The 19,690-nt window shown below is 38.4% G+C and overlaps 1 protein-coding gene across 1 annotated transcript in view; it reads right to left on the reverse strand.

Annotated features, from left to right (window-relative positions):
• Positions 1-19,690, reverse strand: part of DNHD1 (dynein heavy chain domain 1) — a 113,383-nt gene that overhangs the window by 74,232 nt on the left and 19,461 nt on the right. The window contains exons 7-9 of the mRNA XM_036743773.1: positions 16,699-16,953; positions 16,466-16,603; positions 16,111-16,162 (exon numbers count right to left, since the gene is read on the reverse strand). Of these exons, the coding sequence (XP_036599668.1) occupies positions 16,111-16,162; positions 16,466-16,603; positions 16,699-16,953 (445 nt within the window). The remainder of the gene's footprint in view (positions 1-16,110; positions 16,163-16,465; positions 16,604-16,698; positions 16,954-19,690) is intronic.

The raw sequence follows: 19,690 nt of genomic DNA on the forward strand, positions 1-19,690 counted from the left end.
GTGAAGAGGTAAACTTGGAGTTAGGAAGACCTGGATTCAATTGAGTCCCACCTCTAACAAACATGGCTGGGTGGCTGCTGGCAAGGTATTTTACTTCTCCGTTCCTCAGGCAACTAAGACTATAAAGTGAAGAGATGGTAGTATCTGCATTGGCAGGAAAATTTCTTCACTGAGAGCTCCTTATTTAGATGAAATCACAAATCCAGCCCACCTACCCTCAAAATAAAAATTAATTAAGCAATTAAACATAGACTATATTTACACAGCACTGTGCGAGTTGTAAGGTACTTGGTTGCAAAAATATACAATCCCTGTCATCAATTAACTTACACAAGGACCATGCACAGGGTTAAGAACAAAATAAGCATAAAGTACTTTACAAAGTAGCACTAGCATCTGAAGTGATCAGCAAAGGCTTCTAATTGGAGGTGACACCTAAGCCAAGATTTGAAGGGAAGGAGTGATTTAAAGAGGAAAGCGCTTCCAGTGTTTGGGAGAAGACAGCAATGAGAAATGGAATATTATGCACAGGGAGCACAAAATAGGCAAGTTTGATTAGAATGCTGATTGTGGAAGGGGGAGTAATTTAAATGTTTCAAAAGGTGGCCTGGAGTCAGAAGACAAATGGCTTTATATTTTAAATAGAGTTTATACTCTAGATTCACTATATAGCATCTTCAGCAGAGTAGGGACATAGTCAGATGGTTCTTTAAGAAGAGTTTTCTGGAAGTTATGTCAAGGATGGATTAAAGAGAAAAGGACTGAAGGCAAAGATAACAGTTGGAAGAGTTTAATGAAATATTCCAGGTTAGAGTTCTTGAGGGCCTGAACAAGGTTGGTGGCCATGTGTGTGAAAAGGAGTGGATAAAAGTGAGAGGTACCATAGAGGCGGCATTGGTAAGAGTTGGCCACTGCCTAGATATGGGAGTAAGGGATAAGGAAAAACCTAGGATGACTCAGGTTACAAGCCTGGATGACTAGAAGTTAGGATATGTACTTTAGTTTCCTCAACTGTAAAATGAAAGTATTGGACTAGATGGCCTCTAAGGTCCTTTCCGGGTCTATAGCAATGATACTATGTTCCTAGAGGGATTGTACAAAGTCAGGCATACAAATACACTATTGATGGAGTGTAAATTGGCCTAATAATTCTGGAAGGCAATTTGGAATTATGCTAGGAAAGTGACTAAAATGTCAACCCTACACAGGACCATGCCTGATCCCTCTAGTTATTTGTCCCTTACCCCTAAATTAAATTATCTTGTATATATTTTGTATTTAGTGACATATTTAAATGTTGCTTTCCTGAGTAGAATGTAAGCTCTTTGAGCACAGTATTGTTTCATTTTAGTCTTTATATTCCAATTGCCTAGCATGTAATAGGTGCTTAATAACCACTTGTTGATTGAACTGAATTGACAATTTCCCTGATTACCCCTGTCCAAGTTGGCATCAATCTTTTAATGATTATTCTTGGACTCTATTCACTCAGTTCTAAATGTCCATAAATGCACTATCATCTAGTGCATATCTCTCTATCTTGTAAACAAGATTCAAGAATAGCACAAGGTACTTTAATTCAGAGTTGTGGGGTTCACTATACAAGTGAACAAATACAGTTTCAATACAGCAGGATAGGGTTTCTCATAGTGCTCAAGCATAAGGACTTCTTCAAGGGGTATCAAGTGAAATTCAAGAGGAAAAATTAAAAACAGAATATTATGCATATAAGCCCTTGATAGTCTAGAATATAAATAAGAATATGCAAAAATCCAGGATGATAGTCTGTAACACTAGCATGCTAGAATGCATATTCCTGCATAGAAGGGGTCATTATTTGCATATGTTGTGCTCATGAATTGCCAAAGTGAAAGATGATCTAGCAAATTATGTTGCAATTTATTGCATGGGCCTACTTAATAAGTTTGATATGGACAAAGATCCAACAGTCTTTGTGATTGGAAATAAGTAACAGTGAGGAAAGCATGAACAATCTTATGCCTATATATATATGCCACCAGAATATAGGTATTGCCAGAAAAAAGTCTCTGGGGCTCTAAAAGTGGCTATGGATTAATCATCCCCTGGTTGAGCTTCAGAAAGTAAGTAATTCAACCCTGAAGTAATTACATCATAAACCAGAAGGCCGTGGATTATATTTGTTGTTTAACGGAGAATAAAGGTGTTCATAAAAGACAATTTGTCATAGTACATAAAGAGCAGTCTAAATCCTAAAGTGACAGGAGATAACAAGAAAACGTGCTGTTATTTATATAGGTGAACTCAGTCTATGAAAAGAATTCCAAGAAAGAAATTGAAAAGGTGAAATCATTCCAAAGTATCCTTTGCCCAGAAGTTTCTTCAGAGTGAAGTTATCATAATCTATAACTTTCTATGAAGATTTTCAGACTAAGACAATAAAAATATTGGATCAGCCTTCTTCCCTAAAAGGATTGCATAGAATTTGTCATTTGACTTTGCTAAAATCTAGATATCTTGGGTCTACAATATTCCCCTAATCTACCAAGTCTAGCTGCCCTATCGAAAAAGTAAATGTGGTTAGTCTAGTATTACCTTTTCTTAATAATATCATGATGGTTTTTAGTCAGTGATCATCCCTTGCTTTCTAAACAATGCTTTTAACAATGAGTCCTGGAAATTTCCTAGGAGCTGAAGTCAAGTATATATGGATATATGTATATGTATATGTATGTGTGTGTGTGTGTGTGTGTGTGTGTGTGTGTGTAGTCAAGCAATGGCATATATTTCGGTTCCATCAGGCTCCATCCTTTTCCCTTTAAAAAAATAAAGAGATCCTAACCTTTCTCTAGTCCTGTGTCACCTCTCTCACTCTCCACAATCTTTCCACAATCAGGACAACTGGAGATGGTTCCCAAAGCTGGCATAAGGGAGAGGCTAAATGGGCAAATCAGTCAACTCATCCCATTCTATCCCATTTAAAGTAACCAACAGTTTAACAAGGTGAGGAGTGAATCAAATGAATCAAAGGCATTCCAACGAAGTGTGTAAAGGCCTCGATCAATTTAGATGTCTCTGATGGGCTATTGGATCAATCAGAAATGACACTGTCCAGGAAAAGTGTTTGGAGTGGCTGAGGAAATATGGTCGCCTGCTAGTGATTGTCTATAAAATATCAAGCCAGCTTAGGCCCAAAGGGGTTTGGAGTCAAGTGAGCATATATTAGCAGAGTAGAAAGAGAACTATCTCTGAGGAGGAATAACTTAGGAGGTAGTGAAGAGATTACCTTGCCTTCAGCCTTGGCCTAGGTCTCCTTCCCCTGCCCAAACTTAGCCAGAGGGGGACCTTTCAAGCTTCAAAGGGTCAGAGGATTTGGGTAACCTAGCTTTATCACCAGGACTGCAACAGTATCTGCACTGGGAATAGAGAAGAGACTGAATCCACAAGGAGCCTTGCAAAGAAGCTACACCATGCCTAGGGGAAACCTGCTGAACATTTCATGAAGGGAAGTAAAGGATTTCTAGTAACTAGGAACTGTGAGTTACCACCTTGCCACATGTTCTCTCTAAGCTTGAGCCTACTTTTCCCTGGACTCAGGATATACTTGTGGGAGAGGATGTCACAGACTTTTGAGGGGATGTTTTGTACCAACTATTCTTACTATATGCCACCACAGTAAACACCACTTAGTAAAAGTAATTAAGTCTGACTAACTAATAATCAACTGACAGTCATGGTGGGAAATATACTGGTGAAGGCTCATGAACTACAGAACACAGATAAATAATCCTCAAACCCTGAGGGCTACTCCTAAATCCCTGAGAGGATATGGCTAGATGAGTTCTGGGGACTCAAACTGACAGTAGAAATAGGGGTTGGGATAGTCATCCCAAAGCACATGCTACAGCAGTATAAGCTACTTTGGGAAATAAGCCTAGATTACATATTATTAGACTATAAAATTACAACAATCATGTTGCTGTTTTCAGTTGTTTTAGTTGTGACCAACTTTATTCAAGACCCCATTTGAGGTATTCTTAGCAAAGATACTGGAGTGGTTTGCCATTTCCTTCTCCAGTTCATTTTACAGATATGGAACTAGAGTAAAAAGGATTAAGTGACTTTCCCAGGGTCACACAGCTAGTAAGTATCTGAGGTCAAATCTGAAATCAAGAAGCTGCTCTTAGAAGTCACAACTGACATTTATAGAACACTTCACAAATTGCAGTGTTTATATATTTTATTTTATTTGATCTTACCAGCAACCGCATGAAGTAAGCACTATAAATAAAATTATTTTAATTTCGTAAATAAGACAGCCAAGGCTCAGAGAGTTTAAGTATTTTTGTCCAAACTACTAGTATCAAAGAAAACTGAATTTATTCTCTTCTGACTCCACATTCAGTGTTCTTTCCACTATACATTTCCTGTGAGAAAGGAAACTTATGTTCAGTTATTTATTAGAGTGGCTCTAAGGTCCTTTTCAACTACTGAAGTTCTTGATTTTGTTAAAAGTCCTTTTTTTATCCTTAATACTCATTTGACAATTTGAGCACATTTTGAGAGTTAGTAGTCTTGACACTAATCTTACAGGATTATGCTACACTTTTATATTCAATTCTGATACCTGCCTTTATATTTCCATTTTCTAAATATGTCTTTTTAAAATCTGTCCATCAGTATGTTCCCTGGGCAGTTATGGGTCTCTTTAGACAACTATCCCTTTTCTTTTCTCTTTGAGTTGATTCTGCTTAATGTCAATAGTTTCCATTCTCTCTTGGTTGAACTTTCCCTGCAAAACATATCCATGAATCCAGAAAAAATGCCCCTCCTAAAATCCAGGATAGATCAGACAATGCCTAGTTTTCTTCTGCTCCTCTCTCGTAAATTCTATAGTAGAGCAGTCACTTGCCTCTAAGATTCCCATCAGTCCAATTCCAACAATCAGTTCCTTTTTATTAGTTAGAATAAGGCCTAGAATAGGAATCAAGCCTTTGCTATTTTCTCCATCTTTCTGAGGATAAAACTAGCCTCAAATTATTATCAAGAAAAATGATAAATTTATTAGTTGCTCTAATTTTGGTAGAGATCTAGCAAACGTCTGGATAAATGTATCTAAATTAGGTTCATGATCTATTTCCCAAATTCTGCATTTCTTTCTTCTCTCCAGGTGGTCTGTGATAGAGCAATATCATGCATCTGTCACTCCAATGATGCTCATCTAAATTCTCCACACTATGTCTTTTTTCTGTCTTTTAAAACTATTATTCTGAATTTAACATCAAGTAAGATAAGCATTTCTATATAGTTGCAGATAAGGAGAGGATCCATACATAAAACTGGGAATGTCTAAATTGTAGAGCATGCTTTTAAGCATACGACAAATTCAACATGTAACGTACAAATATGTCCTGCTTGTCTGTCTGTGAATTTTTCTGACTTTCTATTCACTTCTCATTGGGGGATAATGGGAAGAGAGGCATAACTCTATCTTCAGCATCCATTTCTCTCTCATCTCCCAACCATTCAGATGAAAAAAATTCCATGAAACAAATATGAATAGATGGGCAAAAAAAATGGTTACTTTAAGCATGTCCAAAAATGTATATTTCATTCTGCATCTTGACTGATCATTTCTCTGTCAGGAGGCAAGTAGCAACTTTATCATGGTTTCCTGAAATCATGGTGGGTCATTGCATTAATCAAAGTTTTTAATCTTTCACAGCTGTTTTGTCTTTACAATGTTGCTAGGATATAAACTGTTATGCTCACTTCACTCTGCATCAATTCACACAAGTTTTCCCAGATTTTTCTGAAACCATCCATTTTATTATTTCTTATGGTACAATATTATTTCATTACATTCAGATACCATTTGTTTAGCCATTGTCCAATTAATGGGAAGCCTCTTAGTTTTTAGTTCTTTGCCACTACAAAAAGAGTTGCTGTAAATGTTTTTACATTTGGGTCCTTTTCCTTTTTTTTGATCTTCAGGGTATAGGGCAAGTAGTGGTATCACTGAGTCAAAAGGTACCACAACTTAGTGACTTTTGGGGCATAATTACAAATTACTATCCAGAATGGTTAGATCAATTCACAGCTCACTAATATGTCTATTTTCTGGCAGTCCCCCCCATATGTTATTTTCCCTTTTTGCCAACTTGACAATCTGACTGGTATGAGGTAGAAGTTTTAATTTGCATCTCACTTATTTTTAGTGATTTGGAGTATTTTTTCATGTGGCTGTGGGATTCCTTCCTTTGAAAACATGTGTTCATATTCTTTGACCATTTATCCATTGGGATATTACTCTTCTTATAAATTGGATCCAGTTTCTTATACATCTTGGAAATGAGAACTTTTTAAGAGACCTGCTACAAAATTTTTTTCTGTTAATTTTCTTTCAAATTTTAGCCACATTAGTTTAATTGTAGCAAAAACATATTATCAAAATTTTCCATTCCATCTTCTGTGATTCTCGTTTGGACTGGAACTTTCGCCCTATTTATAATTAAGGATGATTTCTTCCTTGCTTCTCTGATTTGCTTATAACTTTTTATCAATGTCATATATTCACGCAGAGGTTATTTGGATATTATAGTGTAAGAAGTTGGTCTATACCAAATTTCTTTCTGCCAGCTCTCTTTCTAGATTTCCCAGCAATTTTTATTAAATAGTGAGTCCTTACTCCAGTAGCTGGGGTGTTGGGTTTATCAAATATGCCACTAGGTTCATTTGTTTCTATATGCAACAAATAATTTTTGTGATTACTGTTGTATAACATAGTTTGAGTTCTGGTACTCTTAGATCTTCTTCATACTTTTTTCATTATTTCCCTTGAGATCCTTGATCTTTTGTTTCTCCAGATGAATTTATTATTTTTTCAAGCTTTATAAAGTACTCCTTTTGGTAGCTTGATTGGTATGGCACTGACCAAGTAATTTAGGTAGGTGGTCATTACCTTTGAGGAATATTTCTTCAATTATTTAGGTTGTCTTTATTTCTGTTAAGAATATTTTGTAGTTGTATTCATATAGGTTCTGCATCTTGGAAGGAAAGAAGGAAGGAAGGAAGGAAGGAAGGAAGGAAGGAAGGAAGGAAGGAAGGAAGGAAGGAAGGAAGGAAGGAAGGAAAAACAAAGCCGTATTGACTAACTGGAAGTTTGTTCACTAGTGGGGACCTTCTCTACTCATAGAGGCTGCTATTTGTCTTTCATTTGTCCTTCGCTCTAGAAGAGGACCATGACATCAGGGAGGTGTTGCCATGATATGCAAGTGAAGTGGATTTAAGTGAGGGAGGGTTGTGCACAGTCACCAGCCTCACTTTCTCCCCCGGAGCCATCTGGGTCCAGTGGCCAGATATGGATTAGGACAACTGGAGATGGCCCAGGATACAGTGGGAGACCTTGGCCTTTTCAAGCTAAGGTCTTTAATAGGTCTCAGTTTGACTGCGGCAGCATCCATTCAGATATTAAGGCTTAATTTAAAAGATGAGGCAAAGAATGGCCTCTTGAAAAAAAAATTAGATCTGGAAGGGGAAGATCCTCAGGGTTTCTGGCCAAAATGGAAACAACTGCTATTTACATTAATTCTGAGCCAATCAGGCCCAAATAGTGACCAAGTAGGGCTGAGTCTGGGACCAGATTGATTTGGGCTTAAGGCTGATTTTTAAGAGAAAAAAACAAAACAAACAAAAAAAGTTTCAGAGATTAAAATTTTACATTCCCTTTGGGCAGGTGGATTTATTTTATAACCTGCTATATTACTTAAATTAGTATTTCAATTAGTTTTTAGTTGACTCTCTAAGGTTCTCTAAGTCATCATATCACCTGAAAAAAAAACTATAATTTTGTTTTCTTTTTGTCTACCCTATTGTAACTTATTTTTGTCTTATTGTTATGGCTAATCTTTCTCTTACAATATCAACTATTAATGGTAATAATGGACATCCTTTCTTTTTCCCTAATCTAACTGGGAAGGCCTCTAGTTTAGTCCCATTATATTTAATGCTAGTTTTAGATAAATATAATTTATCACATTAAGGAAATCTCCATTTATCTCTATGTTTTCTATTTTTTTAACAGGGATGGTAAAATCTTGTCAAAAGCTTTCTTTGCATTGAATGCTAACATATAATTGTTGCTATTATTAAGGTCAGTCATGTTGCTAGTTTTCTTAATACTGGACCAAACCTGTATTCCTGATGTAAATCCAAATGGTATCATTTTTGTGATATGTTTCTGTAATATCCTTTCTATTTTAAGGTTTTTTTCATCAATATTCATTAGAGATATTTGCAGTTTTCCTTCTCTGTTTTGACACTTTCTGGCTTAGTTATCAAAACCATATTTGTATTACAGAAGAAATATAAGACCCATTCCTTTCCTACTTTTTCAAACAGCTAACACAACACTGGACTTGTTCTTAGAATATAATTCATTTTAAAATCCCTCTGGTCTTGATGTTTTTTTCTTTGTAAGTCCATTTATGGCTTGTTCAATTTCTTTGTATAAGTTTTATTGGCATATATATAAGCAAAATTGTTTCTAATAATTTCCTATAGATTTTATTCATTTTTTGTGAATTCTTTTTCATTTTTTGAGACTAGTAGTTTGGTTTTTCCCTTTAAAAATTACCTAATAATTTGTCTTTCTTCTTTTTATAATAGTCCCTAATTTTATTCATTAATTAAATAAATGCTATTGCCTTCAATTTTGTTATTCTTATTTTCAAAATTAATATTTTGCTGTTTAATTACCTTTTAAAATGTTTTCTTCTTGTTTTCTAGGCTTTTTAGTTGTATGTCAAATTTATTAACCTGTTCTTTCTTTTGTTGATGAAAATGTTTAGGGGCAGCTAGGTGGCAGAGTGAATAGAGCACTGGCCCTGGAGTCAGGAGGACCTAAGTTCAAATCTGGCCTCAGACACTTGACACACTTACTAGCTGTGTGACCTTGGGCAATTCACTTAACCCCAATTGCCCTGCCTTTCTTCCCTCAAAAACAAAACAAAAACAAACAAAAAGATCCAAAAAAATGTTTAAAGACACATTTTCTTTAAGTACTGCTTTAACTGCATTCCACATATTTGGGAGGCCTAGTAATTTTCTTTGAATTATCTATTGTTTCTATTTGTTCTTTGGCATATAAATTATTTAGGATTAAATTATTTAGTCTACAATTAATTTTAATTTTTAATCCTTTCTTCAAAGACCCTTTACTGAATATAGTTTTATTGGGTTGTGGTCAGTAAAGTATGTGTCTAATATTGATGTATTTTCTGTGAGGTTTTTATACTATAATACTTCATCGATATTTGTAAAAGTGCCATGAACAGTTAAGAAATATGTATTATTCCATTTGTTCACGTTAAGAGATCTATAACTAACTTTTCTAAAATTCTGTTCCAGTTTTTAACTTCTTGACTCTTTTGTTAGATTTTTCTGTCTGAAAGAGGTACACCGGTAACCTCAATTATTATGATTTTATTGTCTATTTCTCCTTGTAAGATATTTAACTTACTTTGAGTATTTAGAAGCTATGGTATTTAATGCATATATGTTAAGTATTGATAATTCATTATCTATAATGACTTTCTACATAATAGTTTTCAGTTAATCTTTTTTAATTAAGCCTATTCTCGCTGTTTTCTTATCTGAGATCATGATTGCCACCCCCTGCTTTTTTAAGTTCAACTAAAGAATAAGCTGAAGTTGTATTTTGCTCCAGACCCTAATTTTAACTTGGTATGAATCTATGATTCTAATGTGTTTCTTGTAAACAATATGTGGTTGGAGTCTGCTTTCTAAACTGTTCTGTTATCTTCTGTTTTATGGGTGAATTCATCCCATTTACAGTCTCAGTTGTGATCACCGAATATTTCCCTTTATCCTTATTCTCTTTCCCAGCTTTACTAGAAAGAAGAGCGTAGTGACAGAGGTATATGCTCAGCAAAAGTAATCTATGCTTGATGAATCTGTTTATACTTCTTTGCCCCCTTTATTTTTCCCAAACCACTCCCAGACCCTCTGTGTGATTTAACTCTTTCTTTAAAATCTTTGCTGATATTAGGGTCCTGAAAGGACACATTTCTTCTTGCCCTATTATAATGTAAATACTTCATCCTTGGGTAGTCCCTTACCATTGTTCACACATTTGTTAGTATTTTATATTTCTCTTTAATCCTGTGCTTGCATTTCAAATTTTTTTCTTGGCTCTGATCTTTTCATCAGGAATACTTGGAAGTCTTCCATTTTATTAGAGGTTCATTACTTTATTGTAGGATTATACTCAGTTTTTTCTAGGTAAATTATTCTTTGTGGTAAGTCTATATTTCTTGCCTTTTTAACTACCAAATTCCAAGGTTTCCTCTTTTTTATAGTAGTAGCTCTGAATCTTATGTGACCCTCAATGTGGCTCCTGATTGCTTGAACTCATTCTCTCTAGCTCCTTGAAATATTTTTTCTTTGACTTGGAAGCTCTGGATTTTTACTATGATGTTTCTGGGAGTTTTCATTTGGGAGGGGGTTTCTTTCAGGAGGTAACTGGTAAATTCTTTTTATTTTCCCTTTGTCCTTGGATTTTAAGACATTTGAGAAGTTTTCTTTTATATTCTCTTGAAGTATGATGTCTTGCTCCGGTTTTTGCATGGCTTTTCATGATGTTTTTCAAGTCAGTTGTCAGTTTTCTAAGAGATACTATACATTTTCTTCTATTTTTTCAGTTTTATGACTTTAATATTTCTTTTTTTTTCATGTAGTCATTGGCTTCTATTTGTTCCATTCAATTTTCAGGGAGTCTATCGCTTGTTTTGTACCTCTTGCGCCAAGCTGTTAATTCTCCTTCCTAGTCTTTCCACTAGAGCTTTCTTTTCTTTTCTAACCCTTTCTTCCAGAAAGGAGGAAATTATAATTAATCATATAATTAATTTATAAATATAATTTTCCTGCTGAATTTCTAGTTGACCTAGTGGCCAATCTCTGTTTATCTTTGAGACTTTGTAGAGCTTGAGAAGATATTTTCTTCTGGGTTTGTGTTTTAGGTGTCCCAAGCTTCATAAAAGTTAACATTGGTTTCATTTTTGTTTACTCATTCTTCGAGGCTTAAAACCCAAGCTGAAACTTTGTGTTTGGGCCAGGCTCTATAAGGAGAATTCTGGAATGCTGGGGCCTTATTTGGCATTTATTTCTATTATCTTAGGTTCTGCTGCTGCTTTTTCTGCATATTAAGTGCTATGTACTTTCTGGATCTTGGGTCAGGTAGGTGGTACAGTGCGTACAGCTCCAGGCCTGAAGTCAAGAAGACCTAACTTCAAATCCAGCCTCAGACACTTACTAGCTGTGTGACCCAGGTCAAGTCACTTAACTCTGTTCACAACAGTTTCCTCATCTGTAAAACGAGCTGGAGAAAGAAATAGCAAACCACTCCAGTATCTTCTCAAAAACTACCCAAATGGGGTCACGAAGAGTCAGACATGATGTGACTGAAATGACTGAACAACAACAACAACTTTCTGGATCTTAGTAGGGGCTCAGGTCAGAAAGTTACAAAATTTTAGCACACTCTAAGATCAAGGGAGCTGTCTGATTGCTGCCCTCCTGCACTACACTTTGAGGGCTCCTCCTCCAGGTTTGGGGCTGGGCAACGAAACAGTGGGCTTGCCCTAGTTGGAGTTCCAGTAGATAAAGGTTAGACCCAATTTATCAGCTAGCTTGAAAACTCTACAGGCTTAGAGCAAAAGAACTGAAGGCTTGGCCCTGGTCCACATTCTATTATCTGGTTACTCAGCTATAGGCCCCAGACCAGGTTTGTAATATGAATCAATGAAGCTGTTCTGGAGTCAGAGAGAGACAAAGCTACAGGTTTCAACACTGGCACGCAGCTGCTCTATTATTCTTAAACCTTACTCCTGTATCAAAGTAACACAGCTACAAGCTCACCCCATATCTGCCCTTCCTGTCCCAATATATAGTTATAGGCCCCCCCCCCCCCCGGCCTCAGTCTGAACTGGAACTAAGACAGAGTTAGGTCAATACAGCCAACAGCTCACTCCTTTTTCTGCTCCCTGCCCTATATACAGGTACAGGTCCCAGTCCAGTGCCCATGCTGAAAGGCTTTTCTTGGGCCTCCAAAGTGGTACCCCTTCTCATTGCCTATAAGCTTTCAGGGATTGCAAAATAAACCATCGTGGATTTCTCCTTGGATCTCCTAATCATCACTCAGTCTGCTGCTCTTCCTCAATCTTTGTTGGTAGAGAAAGAGCTAAGATATATTGCTTCCCTTCTCCTTCTATGAAGGTGATCTAACCAGCTCTCATGGACCATCTCTATGCTGATGATTCTCAAATCTACCTATCCTACCCTAACCTCTCTGTTGACCTCCAGTCTTCTCTCTAACTGCCTACTGGACATCTCAAACTGGATATCCTGTAAGCATCTTAAACTCAACATGTCCAAAACTGAACTCATTATCTTTCTGCCCAATTTCTCCTTTCTTTTAATTTCCCTCTTACTGTTAAGGGAATCACCATGGTCCCTGTTATCCAGGTTCACAGATGTCATCCTCAATTCCTCACTATCATTCACACCCCACATTCAATCTTTTGCCGAGGCCTCTTGATTTCATCTTTGCAACATTTCCCAAATACACCTTCTCTCTTCTGATACTGCCACTACCCTGGTTCTTGTCTCACACCTGGACTATTGCAATAGCCTGCTTGTTGGTCTCCCTGCCCTAAGTCTCTCCCACTCCCATCTATTCCCCCTGATTTTCCAAAAGCCCAGGTCTGACTCCATCATCATCCTAGTCAACGAACTCTAGTGTTTTTCTAACACTTCTAGGATCAAATACTGAATTCTCTGTTTGAAATCCAAAGCCCTTCATAACCTAGCCCTCACCTACCTTTCCAATTTTCTTATCCACTCCCACCTTACCATGTACTCTTCAAACTAATGACATTGGCCTCTTTTCTGTTCCTTGAAAAAGACACTCCATATCTCAGCTCCAAGTATTTTTTCTACCTGTCCCTCATGCCTAGAAAGCTCTCCCTCCTTATCTCTACTTCCTGGCTTCTCTGGCTTCCTTCACATGCCAGCTAAAATCTCACCTTCTATAGGAAGCTTGTTCTAATCCCTCTTAAATCTAGTGTCTTTCCTCTGTTGATTAAAATAGCAATTGTTTCTATTCTGGCCAGAAACTCTGACGATCTTCTCCCCTGCCCCCAGACTGATCCTTTTATGAAGGCAAACAAGGCCATCTTTTACCTCATTTCTTATCTAGACTTTAATTACTGAATGGATGTTGTCTCAGACAAACTGAGACCTGAGAAAGACCTTAGCTTAAAAAGGCCAAGGTCTCCCACTACATCGTCAGTCATCCTGGCCCGTGTCTTGCCACTGGACTCTGATGACTCTGGAGGAGACAGTGAGACTGATGACTTTGTACAGCTCTAACTCACTTAAATCCAATTCACTTGCAAGTCAAGACATCACCTTCCTGATGTCATTGGTCCTCTTCGAGAACCAAAGACCAAAAACAATTTCCTATTTATCCTACATATAGCTTGTCTGTATATAGTTGTTTGCATGCTATCTCCTCCATTAGATCATGAGTTCTTTATGGGTAGGGGATGTCTTTTGCCTTTCTTTGTATCCCAGTGCTCAGCACAGTTCCTGGCACACAGTAGGCACTTAAATAAATGCCTACTGACAGACTTATTTCATGTTACATGCTAAGGGACTTGTACTGATTTTGCTCTTTTTCTCTATAAAAGTTGAATGATTAGGGCACACATTTGTGGTATGCCTTTAACTTTGGTATGAGAATGCAAGGGTATGCCTTTAACTCTGGTATGAGAATGCATTATGTTCTTTGGGGGCTTACCAAGCTATTGTTTAGTTTTATGAATGATTCTAAAACCTTCTCAACAAATAGAATCTTAAGCCTATTCATCATTTTTCCCTAGAAGAATAATCCAGTTTTAATCACCTGTCATGAGAGCAGGTTGGAAAGCAAGAGTGAATAATTATTTTGGTTTCGCTCCCCAGTCTGACTTCCCGACCTTGCTGATAGAGCTGCATGGTGACATCTAGTGGTTACACTTACATACTCTTATCAATAATCACCACCTTCATTGTTGTTGTTTGTCCTTCATTCTCAAAGAGGACCATGACATCAGGGAGGTGATTTCATGACATGCAAATGAATTGGATTTAAGTGAGTGAGGGCTGTGCAGGGTCACTTTCTCCTTCAGAGTCATCTGGGTCCAGTGGCCATATACAGATCAGGATGGCTGGAGATGGCTCAGGATGCAATTCTCTCAGGAGTCTAATTTTAATAATCTAACCTCAAACAGGGCAAAATCCCAAGCCTAGGAATTTGAAATCAGGTGTCCCACTTCTGACTTTACCAGGAACATCACTGTAATATATGCCTATGGTCTAAAAGGGGCATATCATAACTCCATTAGACAGCAAATTCTTTGAAGGCAGGGATCATGACTCCTTCCTCTAGCTCTTTCCATATTATCTAGACACAGAAATTTGCCTACAGGGAAGAAGTGGTATGGACTAGCTGATAGAGGAGTTGGCTTTAATCACCACCTTCATCAGAGCCAGTGGAGCCATTCATTGGCTGACTCTTTGTGAAGTAGGTCATAAAAGGAATTTCAGAGCCCTCATATGAACCTTCCTAAGTTGCTAAGCAGTGGGTTGTTTGCTGTAGGATAAAATGTGGCCCAGAGAACAGCCTGCCCAATCAGATAGGAAATCTGGAAGGCTAACTTGGGGTAATCAATGCAGAATTCCTAGTAGTGACTATCCATTAAGAATTTTAGCTCAGCAGTGACTGCTAGGAGATTAGGAGCTTGGCTAGCAAATTTCTCCAAGACATTTATCAAGCTCCCAGTTTCCCCAGTAGAGAGGGCCTCTACCTGGCCTTACAACCAGACATTTTTCTGTACTTCTCTACTAAGACAGCAACTCTAATCTAGAAGCACATTTTTAATCACTATCTGACCCAGCTTATGCTTAGAGTACAGTATTATGACTTTATAATTCTGAAAGCTACTACTATAGATCACATAGTATAGAAATTAGACCCCTGTGGTTTGGAGTGGGGAATTTTCATAGAGTTTATGAGATTATGCAATCCTTTCCCCCCACCCTCCCATTCAGGGATGGTACTACCTGTAGGACAGGGTTTGGGCCTTAAGAATCCTTCAGAAGTGGGCTACAGTGCTAGTGAACTAACCTGGTCAGAAAAGCTCCTAGTGGTAATTAAAGTCAGTTTATAAAGTACCAAAAGAGAGAGATAAGTTAGACAGAGAGGCAAAGATTTGTTGAGGGCACAGATTAGAGAAACCTCCAGGAAAGATATTGCAGAAATAAGCACAAGTTTAATGCACGCAACCTGAAACAAGACAGGAAAATGTATTTCTCCTTCAGGAGCCAAGTAGCTAAGGTGGGTCCCAGAGAATAGAAAGTCCAGTTCAGCATTAGTCCAGAAGAAACCCTTAAGTTCAAGTCAGAGCTAGACTAAAGACATTAACTGAACTGGAAGAGATCTATCTAGAGCTAAAAATCTAAAAGCCATCAAGTTTTTTAAAAATCTGTCAAATAAGGGTGTTGAACTCGATGATTTCTAAAGTTTGCTCAACTCTGAGAGTAAGACATAGTTCTCTGGCTTGTAGGCCAGGGGAACAAAAAAGGTCCATTGGGGAAGAACTGGAAATGACAAGAAGAAAACAATACCTGAAGCCTAAGAGCCAAAGTGAGGATCACAGTCACTGACTCCAGATGAGAACAGATTACTAACATCTACTTATACAATCTGTTCTCAAAAACATGCCTTCCCCTACCCTCTTCCCCCACCAATATTTGCTTATTATTTACTATTAGGGCTTTGGATCAACACTATCCACACCAAACACAAATTCCATAAAACTCTTCCCTGGAGTCACAAAGAAGAAGCTGAGCCACTGTGACCTAGGGCGCAGGGGTCCCCTTCCAATTCTATGCCATGCCACTTTCCCCCTACCCCTCCAATGCCCTAGTCCCCCCTTCCCCTGCTCACTATTCCAAGGCTAGTCAGGCCTCAGCCAGGGCCAAAATGATAGTGTCTGCTTTGCCACATACCTGAGGCTTGAGAAGGGTTTATAGGGGTCTGGAAATCTGTAGACTTCATAACCTTTCACACCAGGATGTTAGAAAATGCAGAAAACAAGAAAAGAGAGGAGAATGAGCATTAGACTGAAGGCACTTTGAAGGGATAGAAGGGTGGGTAAATAAGGAGGGGACAGAATGGAGGAGGGAATCAAGGTGGCCCCTAAAAATATAGTTCAGGAACACAGATGCTCAGGGTGATTACAGGAGCTAGAACTGGGACCAGAGTTCCTACCACACAGAATTTTGGTAGGGTACAGAGCCTGGCCACAATGATATCTACAACTTCACTGAGTTCTGTCCCAAATATTGTGGGTGGTTCAGTTACCATTAGAGCTGAGGTCACCACAGCATTCAACCAGCCAGATATGCTCTGGGCCATCTGCTCCACACTTGGCACCACAAGCAGCTTCCCATCTTCACCAAAGGCCAATCTTCCTGTCAGCAAGGCAACCTGCCTTGGAGCCTGGAGAAGACAGCCAAGAAAAACCACTGGGTGTAGTCTTCTCCAGCCTTTCCTGAACTTTATACTTACCCCATACTACTCTGCCTCACCCTCACCTGTAGGACACAAGTAACAAATGTGACCAGCTCACTCTCCAAAATGGAGACGAGTTTCTGGCAGGTCATATAGTCAACAAGGCGAGCGAGGCGTCCCAAAAGCTGCCACCACAGCTCTGCTCGGTTCAGTTTCTGAATCAGCTGCTGCTGACGAAACCACTTTCGGTACATGGAGCCCTTTGCTGAACTGTACTCGGAGAAGCTCTCTACTCGCTCTTGCAGGCCCTGCCGCATCCGATATGTGTCTTCATGCACCTGGTACAGAAGATGGCAAGACAGTACAGCACAGCCACAGACTCAACACCTACAGCCCAACCCTGTTCTAAGGCCACAGTAACCCAAAGCCCAGACCATTTATACACAAAGCAGCAGTACATGTGTTGTAGAATGAGCCTTTAGCAGGAGTAGGAAAAGAAGGACTCTGGAGGGATTCCAAAATGTCTACTCCAGGTAGAGTCCCCTCCACTTAGGTCTAACAATAGAGAACTAAGAGAATGAACTTTCACTTAACCCTGCCATCCTTCCAAATTTTCAGTCTATTATCTTCCTTCCTTTCCTCAAACTCCTACAAACAATAACAACAACAAACCCACCTGTGCTCACTCCACTTCTTTTCCTTTTACCCTCTCCTTAACCACTTGCAACCAGCTTCCAACTTCATCATTCAACTGAAACTTTTCCCTTAAAGGGTACCAACGATCTCTTAATTGCCAAATCTAATGGCCTTTTTCTCATTCTCCTTCACTCATAACTTCTCTCCTTTTCTCCCCCAACTACTGAGTGGGGTGGGGGATTTGAGGGGAGTGTTGTATAGAAAATGGCACTTTAGCTATCTTTAAAGGAAACTAGGGATTCCAAAAGGCAGAGATGACGAGAGTATGGGTTACAGCCTATGGAAAGGCATGAAGACAGAAGAAGGAACATAGTATGTAAAGAACAAGGCCAGTTTGGCTGAAATATACAATAGGTGATGAGAAGTAAATATAGAGTATGGCTGGAAAGGTAGATAAGAATCCATTGTATAGGGCTTTAAATGCCAAACATAGGAATTAGTATTTGATCCTAGAGGTAATAACTGGAGTTTATTTCAAGGAGCAGGAGGCAGGGAAGGGTAGCATGGTGAGACTTGTTCTTCAGGAACATCACTTTTGCAGCTGTGTAGAGAATGTACTGGAGAGAGGTTAGACATGAAGTAGGGGAACCAATAAGGAAACTTGACAGCTGATTGCATATGTAGGGTGAATAATAATGAGGCAATAAAAATAAAGCTGAGTGAATGAAAGGATGATAGTTCCCACAAAAGAAAAAGAGAAATTCATATGAGTAGGGGATTGGGGTGTGTGTGGGGGGGAATAATGAGTTCTGTCATAGATATTCTGAGTTTGAGATGCTTAAGAGATATCAATTGGATGTGTTCAGTAGGTAACTGATGACGCAAGAACTGAACTCAGGAGGGAGAGAAGGGCTAGATATTTAGACCTGAGACTTCTGGCCAAGATGGCTTCCCACATAGATAAGGGCAGTTCACCGCACACACCCCCCCCCCCCCCCGCCACGTCTACTCAAATAAAAACCTAAGAAAATCACATCAGACCAAATAATGATTAGGAAATCAATCAAGAAAGTATAACAAGTGACTTCTTATACCCTATAGCTACAAAAAAGTCATCCAGAAGCCCTTAGAAAATAGGAAAGATGGCTATCAGCAAAGCCAGCGCCAACATAAGCAAACAATCCAGCAGGCTCTCAACATTTTAAGAGATGGGCCAGAGATACATATTGATGACATGATTCTGTCTCCCAACCAAAGAGAATGGAGAACTCCCTTGACAAATCCCCTGGGTGGCTAGAGACCCACAGAGGGTAACTTGGATGCTCCCAGAGCATGGCAGTAACCAGTCTAGAGGTGTAGCAGCACTCAGCCAGGAACACTCCAGACTTAGGTTCCTAGCACTCAGTTCTGAGACCATAGAGGACTCTGAAGATGCAGCATTCTGAACTTTAAAAATCAAGAAGGCCTAACCTGGGGAAGCAGAAGTTAGAACATGGAACTCAGATAATCCAAAATGAGAACAAAAAGAGCTGACCAGCCACTCAAAAGTACCACAGAAGGCAGAGTCTGGGCCTGGCACAAAGCCCGAATCAGGAACTAAAAGAGATGAGTAAGCGGAAGATATAGGCTGTTATAAAGAATTATAATATATCCAAAGACACGTAAAATGCAATCTAGAAAGAAAAAATAACTCCATAACAACTGCAAGTAGAGATTCAAAGAAAAAAGTAAATTTTCCACAAGCACTACATGAATGCCTGGAAGAAATTAAGCAAGAGATAAAAAATGAACTATAAGCTCTGACGTAAAAAAAAAGTGAGTAGAGAATAAATTGCTTAGAAGAGGAGTTGATATAATAAGGCTTCCAAGCATGGTGTATTTTCATGCTGCTGCATAGGTATAACTCTAGTTGAGAGAATACTAAGAGCAGGGCACCTGTCTGTGTAAGGATGCAGTAAGTGCTAGAACTTTGGAAAGAAGAGAAATTTATCAAAATGACATGTTAGGTTCTAAAAATTAGTCTCTTCGGGACCAATTCTGGATACATGGGGAAAAATAAACAGCCTCTGGAAATGGCAGACAAATAGGGAAGAAGGATCCTCAATATGTCCCTGATTTCTAGCTTGCCCCTCTAAAGACTTCAGATAATTTTCTCTTAGATGAGATCAGGGACTTTCTCTTGGTTGAGTTGAAATTTCATCTCACACTAATCTAAAAAGCCCATTTACTCTATGTATTTTCTGTTAATTCTAATCTATATAATTTTTCTGAATTCTGTTTGTCATATGCTTTGATAAATGGGTTACTCTTTTTAACTGTCTATGAGGTTTTTTATGTAACTAGCATTTCATAGGAATGAGTTAAGCCTATGGATATGTTTAAGGTAATCCTCCTTCTTTAAGAGCTATGAGGGAAGTATCTTTTTGTTTTGAACCAAAA

This window comes from Trichosurus vulpecula, chromosome 2 (assembly GCF_011100635.1).
Source record: "Trichosurus vulpecula isolate mTriVul1 chromosome 2, mTriVul1.pri, whole genome shotgun sequence".
NCBI lineage: Eukaryota > Metazoa > Chordata > Mammalia > Diprotodontia > Phalangeridae > Trichosurus > Trichosurus vulpecula.